General features: G+C 37.6%; 3 protein-coding genes across 5 annotated transcripts; 2 read left to right on the top strand and 1 right to left on the bottom strand.

Annotated features, from left to right (window-relative positions):
* The first annotated feature begins 257 nt into the window (after positions 1-257).
* Positions 258-3,871, top strand: LOC128302499 (cullin-4B). Its single transcript, XM_053039336.1, has 7 exons — positions 258-855; positions 953-2,334; positions 2,411-2,638; positions 2,703-2,810; positions 2,884-3,054; positions 3,122-3,274; positions 3,370-3,871. Exons 1-7 carry the CDS (start codon positions 723-725, stop codon positions 3,463-3,465), a joined length of 2,271 nt encoding a protein of 756 aa, XP_052895296.1. The 5' UTR covers positions 258-722; the 3' UTR covers positions 3,466-3,871.
* On the bottom strand, positions 3,738-6,519 carry LOC128302500 (mitochondrial intermediate peptidase). Its single transcript, XM_053039337.1, has 3 exons — positions 6,382-6,519; positions 5,784-6,313; positions 3,738-5,717 (listed from the first exon to the last, which is right to left on the bottom strand). Exons 1-3 carry the CDS (start codon positions 6,508-6,510, stop codon positions 4,286-4,288), a joined length of 2,091 nt encoding a protein of 696 aa, XP_052895297.1. The 5' UTR covers positions 6,511-6,519; the 3' UTR covers positions 3,738-4,285.
* A 332-nt stretch (positions 6,520-6,851) lies between these two features.
* LOC128300417 (activin receptor type-1) lies at positions 6,852-10,800 on the top strand. Of its 3 annotated transcripts, XM_053036459.1 has the most exons (10): positions 6,858-6,923; positions 7,686-7,794; positions 7,953-7,988; positions 8,173-8,483; positions 8,545-8,768; positions 8,828-9,042; positions 9,105-9,327; positions 9,393-9,580; positions 9,655-9,880; positions 9,952-10,800. In XM_053036459.1, exons 1-10 carry the CDS (start codon positions 6,869-6,871, stop codon positions 10,102-10,104), a joined length of 1,740 nt encoding a protein of 579 aa, XP_052892419.1. In that variant the 5' UTR covers positions 6,858-6,868; the 3' UTR covers positions 10,105-10,800. The 3 variants fall into 3 exon arrangements, with proteins under 3 accessions (XP_052892421.1, XP_052892419.1, XP_052892420.1); XM_053036461.1 differs by lacking the exon at positions 7,953-7,988 and having other exon boundaries at positions 6,852-6,923; positions 8,202-8,483; positions 9,952-10,799; XM_053036460.1 differs by lacking the exon at positions 7,953-7,988.
* Positions 10,801-11,343: the final 543 nt, after the last annotated feature.

Below are 11,343 nucleotides of genomic sequence, written 5' to 3'. Positions count from 1 at the left end.
ATAACCTTTTTTTTCTCTACTCTCTTTCTCTCTCTATATATTTATAAATATATATAAATATATATATAATTTTATGGTATATATTGAGTAGTTTTCATGGTAACCAAGCTATGTATATAATTATTCAAAGCTGCGCTCAGACGTGCCTACAATTGACTATACAATATAAACGAACAGTGACGCGAGATTGACAGTTTCAACAACGACAGCACAATTGTTAACCAATAAAATAGCTTCCGAGTGTGGCAAATGTTTGGTGTGAGCCTTTCGCGGAAATTCTACAACATATACCAAGCTCATAATCGTGCAAAGTTAGTTCTAGGCGAAAATATACTGTAGGATTACACGTTTTCTTGGTGTAGTGGCAGTGTTAAGTAGCATTGTTGTTAGCGGTTCAGCCGTGAACATTCGGTCTTTTTATTTTCTTTTTTCATTAGTTCGAGTATTGTTGCAAAGAATTTATGCTGCAGTACATAAATTTGCACTCTTACATTTCCTCAATACACGCTCAAAGTGTTGCTGGAATAAGTAAGAACGTGCCAAGTATTGTTTCGCTTGCAAAACGACATTAGGAGCACTTCTGTGAAAATAGGAATAACTATAAGAAAATCGCATCCTTGTTGAATGCGCCATTCCGTGATACTGTCCAACAAACAATAAGGATTCCGAGAAGACTTTGAAATCATCAAATTACCAACACAGTGTATTGTTAAACAGAGAAAATGCACCACACTGAAAATGATAAAAAACGGGCCAATTTTTCGGCATTGAACCCTATTAATGGAGCGATTATTAAAACGACAACAACGGGGAAGCCTGGTGATGTTAAAAAGCTTATTATAAAAAATATGAAATGTAAGTTACTGGTTAACTATTGCGGTATTTATTATGTTTGCATTTGATTGCAAATATTTGTTCAGATGATGTACAAATCCATTAACTTCATTTTCAGCTTATCCCTCAATACCGGAAAATTTTGAAGAAACTACATGGAACCAACTACGCAAAGCGGTGATTGCCATTCAGACATCTACGCCGATAGAATATTCGCTAGAATGCCTCTGCCAGGCCGTTTCGCACATGTGTGAAGACAAGATGGATTCACAATTGTACGTTAATCTGACAGCCTTGGTAGAGCAGCATGTGAAGGCAAATATTGTACCATTTTTGTCTGAGTCTGGAGACAAGTTGGTATATCTTAAGAAAATGAACGACTATTGGCAATCGCACTGTCAGCAGATGATCATGATTCGTAGCATATTTCTCTATCTTGATCGTATATACGTCTTAAATAACCCAACCGTTCACTCTATCTGGGAGATGGGATTAGAACTTTTCCGTGACCATATTGCTATGAACAATTTAGTTCAAGCTCGTACCGTTGAAGGAATTCTAATACTCATTGAAAAAGAACGTCATGGCGATACTGTCGATAGATCACTACTGAAAAGCCTTCTAAGGATGTTGTCCGATCTACAAATCTATCGGGATGCATTTGAACAAAAGTTCCTTATGGCCACGAAACATTTGTATCAAGCGGAGGGCCAGGCTAAAATGGAAGAACTGGATGTACCAGACTATTTGCAACATGTCGATAAACGATTAAATGAAGAAGAAGAACGTCTGGAACATTATCTCGATGGCTGTACTAGGCATCAGCTAATTGTAACCGTTGAGAGACAGTTAATCAACGAACACGTAACTGGAATCCTGCAAAAAGGATTGGATCAACTTCTTGAGGAAAACCGGCTTAACGATCTAAGTCGGCTTTACAAGTTGTTTTGTCGTGTGAAGAATGGTACCACAGAGCTGTGTGCACATTTTAATGCATACATTAAAAAGAAAGGCCGTACAATTGTCATCGATCCAGAGAAGGACAAATCTATGGTGCAGGATTTGCTAGACTACAAAGACAAAATGGATAATATTGTCAATTCATGTTTCGAAAAGAATGAAAAATTCGGCAACTCGTTACGTGAAGCATTCGAGTACTTTATTAATCAACGATCTAACAAACCTGCTGAATTGATCGCAAAGTATGTTGACATGAAACTACGAGCTGGAAACAAAGAAGCCACGGAAGAAGAATTGGAGCAGATTCTGGATAAGATTATGGTGCAGTTTAGATTCATTCATGGCAAAGATGTTTTTGAAGCGTTTTACAAAAAAGATCTAGCTAAACGTCTGTTGGTTGGTAAGTCCGCTTCGGTTGACGCAGAGAAAAGCATGTTGTCAAAACTGAAGCAAGAATGCGGTGGGGGATTTACATCAAAGCTGGAAGGCATGTTTAAGGACATGGAACTGAGCAGAGATATAAATTTTGCGTTTAAACAGGTAAGATGGTAACGCTTATATTCTAAGCTAAATTGCTCTTAGCTACATCTTTCATACAATTGTAATATTTGCGTAGAGTATGCAAAATTCAGAACACAAGGAACTTCAAAATATCGATCTGACTGTAAACATACTGACAATGGGATTCTGGCCAACTTATCCGGTAATGGAAGTAACGCTTCCACAGGAGCTGTTACAGTATCAATCGATTTTCAACAAATTTTACTTAGCAAAACACAGTGGACGAAAGCTTCAATGGCAGCCGACGCTTGGTCATTGCGTACTTAAGGCACAATTTGATGCGGTAAGCGCAAATTTAATTCCTATATACGCAAGTTATAGAACTATCAAAATCGCTTTATTTACAGGGGCCGAAAGATTTGCAAGTATCTCTGTTTCAAGCTTTAGTGTTACTACTATTCAACTACAATGCAGCTATATCATTCGAAGAAATACGTACCGCAGTTGTTATAGAGGTATTGTAAATAATGTATATTAAAATAATGCTAAATTCTACAATATTTACAGTTTTTTATATCTTGCCTACAGATTGGAGAATTGAAGCGCACTCTACAATCACTTGCCTGCGGAAAGGCACGCGTTCTAACAAAGATACCCAAAGGTCGTGAGGTGGAAAACACTGATAATTTTCATTTCAATAACGAATTCACCAATAAGTTATTTAGGATCAAGATTAATCAAATTCAAATGAAAGAAACGGTATGTTAGTTATGTGAAGCATATTATGCATGTATATTGCCTCTATAGCTATTGAATATTTTTTTAGACCGAAGAACAAAAGGCCACTGAAGAACGTGTATACCAGGATCGTCAATATCAAATTGATGCAGCGATTGTGCGTATTATGAAGATGAGAAAAACGCTTAGCCACAACTTGTTGATCACGGAACTGTATAAACAGCTTACCTTTCCAGTTAAGGTGGGTGATTTTGTGTAAAGGCCTTAATGACGAATCTTGCATTGATTGAACCGGAGCAACTATTTGCTAAAATATTTTGTTTTGCATCATTACAGCCGGCTGACTTGAAGAAACGTATCGAATCTTTAATAGATCGGGATTATATGGAACGAGATAAGGATAATCAAAACCAGTACAACTACGTTGCTTAATTTCTTCGGAAAGCTAGACAGACAGAGCAGGAAAATTAAAATTCTGTTTGCAAAAATATCTCTTGTGACAGTAAAAGAAAAACACCAAGCATTCGAGACATGCAAGATGCCACAGAGAAAAAAAAACTCAATACCTATATATGTGTATACATAAATCACTTTTGGTTGCAGATATCTTTCTCACCGGTCGTGTTAAACTCGACAGAAATGTTAGTCGTCATTTACACACGGTTAGTTAAATGATAAGGAAAATAGTCATGTTGAATGCAGGCTACATTTTTTAATCAGAATACTTTACAATCGATACCCTCGTTGATTTGAAACAGCTGTATGTACATTTTGTAATAAATCTCCGAAGAGTGTGTATGTATGTAAGAATGCTGAGAATTGGTGTTATCATTTGTATAATTAGTACTAGTTTAAAGTAACCTCGACACAGTGTGTTCAACAATATTAATGATATTGTTGGATGATTGCTTCCGTAATAATGTAATCTGTCTTCACACTTCATTGCGTACAAATTATTACTACCCGTTGGGGTTGGCTGAGAAGGGAATCGATTCACAACCTTCGGTGTAACCGGCTCTACCTTCTTCTCCTTGACTGTGATATTATTTTCGAATGGTGCCGTTATAAAATCTTCTCCGTTTTGTATCTCTGAACGAAGGACTAACGATTCTTCTACGAGCAAAACGCAAAAACAAATAACGTAAACCGCTCACAGGATTCATTAATTTCCTAAAACATTGCTTTCCCTGTGCGGTTTTTATTTATTTTCAACACAAATGCAGTTGAATGTTCGCTGTTGATAACAATTGAACTAGCAGAAAAGATCGTCCATATGTTTTAAACGATCGTTACAAGCATCAATCTCGTTAATTAGGCTTGAAGTTAAATTTGTGGGATTAATCTCTCGACCCAAGAAGTTTGAAACTAATAGACGACTTGGAATACCACCACCGTATGCTAGACATCCACGTCGATATTTTTCACCTTGTGTTCGACTAAATGGATCCCGTTCGAAATATGTTTGCCATATCCATGAAGCAATTGTTCTTGAAATGAGGTATGAGTAATACTTTGCACCGTAACCGACCAGATGAGAAAAACGGAGCTGCCATGCAGTATTTTCCACGTAAGGAAGACCATAATATTTTTCTTGCACTCTTCTAAGCGTGGCAGTTGTATTCTCTCCATGCAAACCATGGTCTCCGTGGTAAACCTGATCCAGTGCGGAATAAAACACTTGTAGTTGTGTTTCGCTAGACGCAAATAAATGTTTCGATGTGCATAGTCGTTGTAACATTTCTTCAGGCATTGGTTCTTGGGTTTGAAAATGTTTAGCAAAGGATCTTATCACTCGTGGGTCATTTGCAAAATATTCCATCAACACTGAAGGAACCTCTGCAAAATCTGTGCTACAGCGTGTGCCGGTCACATGTTGATATTCCGTTCTTGCGAGCATTGAGTGCATTGCGTGTCCCATCTCATGAAAGAGATTGTCCACCATAGAAGGAGTTAGCAGTGTTGGTCCTGACCAACGAGGTTGCGTAAGATTCAGCATGACGACAACGATTGGGTTTTGAAAACTTCCATCTGGCAAAACTTTGCCTCCCTGAATCGTGAAATGGCAATCTTGGTTCGGTTTTCCTTGCCGCTCAAAAAGATCACAATAAATATAGCCAAGCAAACCCTCCGTCTCATGTAAGACGGCCAGCTTATATATATCATGACACCAAGATTCACCCGGCTCCATTTCCACATTTTTCAGATTGATACCGAACAGTCCGTGCATAAGAAGATTTAAACCTTCCATGCATGCTCCTATACTGAAGTAGGGTGAAAATTCGGACGTAGTTGCCTGTAGATATTTGCGCTTCAAGCAAGACGTGTAATACGGGGTGTCCCAAGAAGCCAGCGGAACATAATGACCACATTCTGCAGTTTTCATTTTCTGCATAATGAAAAAATCTTTAGCTGCACGAGGACTCAGCTGTTCGCTAAGAGCATCTAAAAACAAATCTACCATCTCTGGTGTTTCCACAGTGCTTGCTTTCAGTGCTCGGTGGGCGTATGTTGGAAATCCGCAGACTGTAGCAAGTTCGTGTCGGCATTTTAGCAGTTCTGATAACAGACGCTCCTGATCCGTGTCTGGATAAAGGAATAAGCGATATGCTGACTCACGAGCCTTACTATTGGCAGAATCGGCATACAATCCGGATACGAGAATATTTTCACCATCTGATGGAAAGCTGCAAAACAGGTAACTTGGTTAATTTATGCATCCAGATTCTCTAGTAACACTTAAAAAAACTAACAAAGGTAAAACAGCTGCCGGAAGAATACTTCTTGAAATTTGCCTAGGATTTACCGCACCGGCCATGAACCGTTGGCCAAGTTGAAGGATGCAATCATTTAAAAACACCACTCGCTGCCGCGCTTCCTCCTCCAGATGAATACCACTCTGTTCGAAATCAAAAAGAAATAATCTGGCCACGTGCTTGTCGACGTCGGTAGTCTCTAATTTGTCTCCGTTGTCTACGACGCTTTTCAACGAATTAAATAACTTTTTATGGGTATTCAATTTCTCCACAATGCCACTAATAGTAATGCAAGCGTCCTCAGCTGCGGAACAATAATTAGTTGCAGGGTGAGCCAAACGAATGAACTCTGACAGATCCGCCACTTTGCATAGCGTATCAGAAAGCTCATCAAAGATCATAACCATTTTTCGTCTGCGCTTTGGTGAAGTTGCTTCCTCGATAAGATCATCGGTTTTGAATATGGCCTTTTCCTTGAGTACATAAAAACCTTCATGCGATGTGAGTTCCGGTATACCGAACAGTCCCTAAAAGACAACAAACAACAAAGAACAGATACAAGCTAATCGATGCAAAACCAATAGCGTTAACAAACCACTTCATTCTTGGTGAAATTTATGCGCTTTTCCGGACGAGTGTTGAAGGCAGTGGTCAATGGAGACCATGTAGTCACCATTCGTTGTATTCTAATAGGAAAGCGGAATGTTTGGATCGGACGTAACATTTCGCTTATTTTTTTGCCTATTTAACGATTCCGCGTACTTTGGGATGTACGTAGGACGAAATCCGTTCTGCCAATTTCTACAGACACATCTGTCAAATCGGAAAATGGTAATTAATTCTCATTTAAAACAAAGTATGCGAAAAACATTCATAACTCTCTTTTAATTTATTTTACTTTATTCTTTAATAGAGAAACGAATTATGCATTGGAAAAACTAAACTAGATCATTTGTAGCTCCTAATGCTAGTTCCATACCAAACCAATCATTGAACTTTTGGTTATATACTTCATGACAGCATCTCTATCGTTTGATGGAATATGAAGAAAACTTAAAGGTTACAAAGAAAACAAAAGCAAAATGGTGTTGGCTAGACTGTTTGTAATTTGTGTGGTTATATTAACAATATGCAGAGGTAAATCATATTAACACGCGTAAATGGTGTACAAAGTTGTATAGCTCAGTATGAAGTTACGGTTCTAGCTGAAGGATTTGAGTAAGATATCAAAATAGCGGTTTAAAAATTCCCCGCACTGTTGTAGCAGACTGTGGGGAAGCGAAACAAAAAAGTTCAGAAATACTTGAGAAAGAAAGAGAGAGAGCAAATAGAGGAGAATTTTGTTATTTAGTAAACGAACCGAAATGGGTAGCATAGCTTGTTAGATGTAGTATTATGCTTTAAAGCGATCGTACAAAGATTAACGTGAATTAAGGAGTACAATTATATCGTTACCATAATATCGGATCTGGTATGCAAAACGAAACACGCAACGACTGCCGAAAAGCATAAAAAAGTGTTCCTCGCCATGGTCAAAAGAATGTTAATATTAGTCTTATTATGCTGGGCACAACGGAACAAAAACAAATAAACGCTAGGTTTAAGACTATAGCTTAAAATAGGTATTCAACAGATTGTTCCTTCCAGATACTAGTTCTATTCATTTGTTCAGTATTTTTACACTTGTTCAGTTTAGTTGATTAGCTTAAACTGTTTGCCTCAAAGGAATTTACAACGTTTCTCATGCTAATAACCGCTGAACCGACCAGGATAGAAATTAGGAAGAATATGAAAGGTAGCGAAGAGATAAGCATTAAGAAAAACAGGCAAACAAAAAAGCCAAAAAGGAAAAGCAATATGCAAAATGCAATTTGTATATGAATTTATGCGCTATTCCAGGAGACCCAGAAGACGGTAAACTGCTAGACGACATGGACGATAATGACATGGAATCTACTCTCGGAAATCATAATCTTCCTATTCAAAATACTGTGCTTGTTCATCATAGGTAAGCGAATGTAATCCCGTTTTTATGTCAATAATTTGAACACATCCCTGGCCAATGACTTATCCGTCGATTATGGAAATATTTATGAATCTACATTTTGGCATTTGTATAATATGTATGTGTGCTCTGGACTGTGTTGCTACTTTGGCGATAAATAGAAGGCACTCGAAGTCAAACAAGCGGATGAAACGAAGGTAACAGGTTTGAAGAAATAAGCACCTTCGGGTTTATATGTGTTTTTAGTTTCTTAACTTTTTTAGTCATTGTAAGTTTCTGATGTCAGTGTATGTTTTTCCTGCACTATTCTATTATGTTGGTTTAGTTTCAACCCATACTGTTTTACAAGTTTAGGAAATAAACCAATTAATATGATTTCAGATATAAATGTTATTCTTGCGAACCACCAGATTGTGCTGATACGGCGATTCACGCACACTACTGCCAAAATGCTATCCAATGCTGGAAATCTCGAACCCGTGATCCCGAAGGAAATGAAAATGTACAACGAGGATGTACTACCGAACACGAACAATTGCCGCTATATTGCCGTCAAAATCAGAAAATAAACTCTGGCGATGGTGGTGGACCAAAGAAACGCCATGTTTCCAGTACTGGAATGTATAACATCGAATGCTGCACGGGAGATTATTGTAATAACGGATCCTTTCCCGAACTACCTCCCATGAAAGGTGCATCTTGACCATTCAACTTAAAAAGGCGCCAAAATAATTTGCCTATGGTGTTTTACAGTTTCAAACACAGTCCCAGTGGCCGATCCCTTCGTATTGAAGATGGCAGCTGCCATTCTTGTACCATTTGGAACAGTCGTAATTCTTGCTGTTACTGCTATTTATTGTATGCGTCGGGCTCATAAAAAACGAATGAACGCTTGCCGAACCAAATATGACCCTGAAACCTATTACACAAACGACGATGTGCTACGAGCTACTAGTGCGGGAGACAGCACGTTGCGAGTATGTTGGTTAATATGATTTCTTTGTTTCGCTTGCTAAATTTGAGATCAAACTTGTAGGAATATTTGCAACACTCCGTTACTTCTGGCTCTGGTAGTGGACTGCCTTTGCTTATACAACGTACTCTTGCTAAGCAGGTGTCTCTTTGCGAATGCATTGGTCGTGGTCGTTATGGAGAAGTATGGCGCGGTATTTGGCATGGCGAAAGTGTTGCTGTGAAAATTTTTTTTAGCCGTGATGAAGATTCCTGGAAACGTGAAACGGAAATTTATGGGTATGTGGAAACGTAAACAAATGATAAGACTATTTTGTTGTACTAAATCTGAAATGTTTTAGCACGGTTCTGCTGCGGCACGAAAATATACTGGGGTACGTTGGTTCGGACATGACCTCAAGAAATTCTTGCACCCAATTATGGCTCATCACACACTACTATCCACAAGGATCATTGTTTGATTATCTGAACCGTACCGCAATTACAACACATCAAATGGTCACTATTTGTCTTTCCATTGCCAACGGTATGGTGCATCTTCATACGGAGATTTTTGGAACCGAGGTATAGCAACAGTTCGCATATGCAGGTGAATATTAAAAATATCTAATCCACGTGTCGTATTTTAGGGTAAGCCGGCTATCGCACATCGTGATTTAAAAACAAAAAACATTCTTATAAGAGCAAATGGAACGTGTGTTATCGCGGATTTCGGTTTAGCTGTAATGCATAGCCAAACAACCAATAAAATAGATATAGGAAACACGGCTCGTGTAGGAACAAAGCGCTATATGGCCCCGGAAGTACTCGATGAAAGGTACGTTTGTGTCATAAAAAGGTTTGATGAAAACAATTGAACTACTGTTAAAATGCATTTAAATGATTTTCCAGTATTAGTATGGATTGCTTCGACGCCTTAAGGAAAGCCGACATCTATGCATTAGGTCTAATTTTTTGGGAAGTTTGTCGTCGCACTATCTCGTGTGGTATCGCTGAAGAGTATAAAGTACCCTATTTCGATTACGTTTCATCTGATCCTAGTTTTGAGGAAATGCGCAAAGTGGTATGTGTAGATAACTACAGACCGTCGGTGCAGAATCGATGGACTTCTGATACGGTGAGTTAATGTTTTATTATAATATTTACCCAAATTTACATATTAATATTTACTTCTTGCTAAACACACAGTTTCTGGCTAGTATGTCTAAGTTGATGCGTGAATGCTGGCATATGAATCCAAACGTACGATTGCCAGCGCTAAGGATTAAGAAAACTCTACTCAAACTGGCTAGCTCTGACGAAACAATTAAAATAACTCCAGATGGCGAAGTAATAGTATGATGAAGCAATCAAAAGTAATATGATCAATATATACTAGTAATTGGTCTAATTCGATGATTTTGAGTTCTTTCTAATAGTCTAAGTTATAATCTGATTGAATTTGCATGTACTCATTGCAAATGAATAACAATCTGTTTTACTTTAAAAAAATCATGTATTGAATTCTCGTTTTAAACTCAAATTGCAGTAGCTTATCATCCAATCAACATTGGGAGATGTTTAACAGATTAACACATTTATCGAAGTGTTTAAGGGCATCTAAGTAGATATAATGTCGATATATAAACATCACTGAAAACAAATTGATTACTTAAGGCATGATATTAGTGTACGGTACTTTATCATTAATACATTTTAATGTGTTTTTAAATAGTTAATTTACAGAAATCATCGGTCTTGACCCGTTGAAAGTTGTAGTAGGCTGAAACGAAACAAATCTTGAGTACTTGCCATTGTGCTATCAAGAAAACTATCTTCATTTTCGCGATTGTACACACAGTAAAAATAAATTGTCTAAGGAAAGATGTAAATAGTTTTTTTACTAGTTTTTCACATAGTGTTTGATACTTGAAAAATAAATACAACTTCTATCTCTATCATGATAGAAACCAACTGTAATGGTTTAGGGATGAATTTATTCTAATCAAATGTGATGGTATGGACAGAATTTGATTTTAATATCATAGCTTGAAAGAAATTAAATTTAAAAACACACTTTGTATATGTGATAATAAGGCAAAAGTCGTCATATTTTAAATTAAATAAAAATACAACTCTTTGTATATGTTAATGAACATCTGTTTAAAATAGCTATATAAATAAACAATGAAGGTCCACCTCCTACAGGAATCAAAAGCACAATATATTTTAAGCGTCATCATATCAGGACTCTTTTCTTGGCGTAACGAGCTACTAGCTCATGCCTGCCATTTCGGACATACTAGACCTTATTTGAGCACGTAGCGGGAGTCCCAGGGATTGGTCCGGATGAGATTTTGGTCCGGTCCGTTCGTGTGAAGATCGGTACCGCTACCATCATGCCACCAGTTCGCCCTCGGGTTCAATATTCAACCAAAATTATTCAAAACACCCCCAATAAGTTGAAGCCATACTTGATGGGCGTTTGCACAACTCTTGTTCTGCATCACATGTTTAGAATTAGCATTCGAATAGAATACACTATTTTGGCCTTATGAAAACAGCTTAAAAATACTCCACTTTTACAATAACTCGTGGCAA

This window comes from Anopheles moucheti, chromosome 3 (assembly GCF_943734755.1).
Source record: "Anopheles moucheti chromosome 3, idAnoMoucSN_F20_07, whole genome shotgun sequence".
In the NCBI taxonomy this organism is placed as follows: Eukaryota; Metazoa; Arthropoda; class Insecta; order Diptera; family Culicidae; genus Anopheles; species Anopheles moucheti.
The sequence above is the reverse complement of the archived record's forward strand: the minus strand, read 5'-3'. Positions and strand labels throughout refer to the sequence as shown.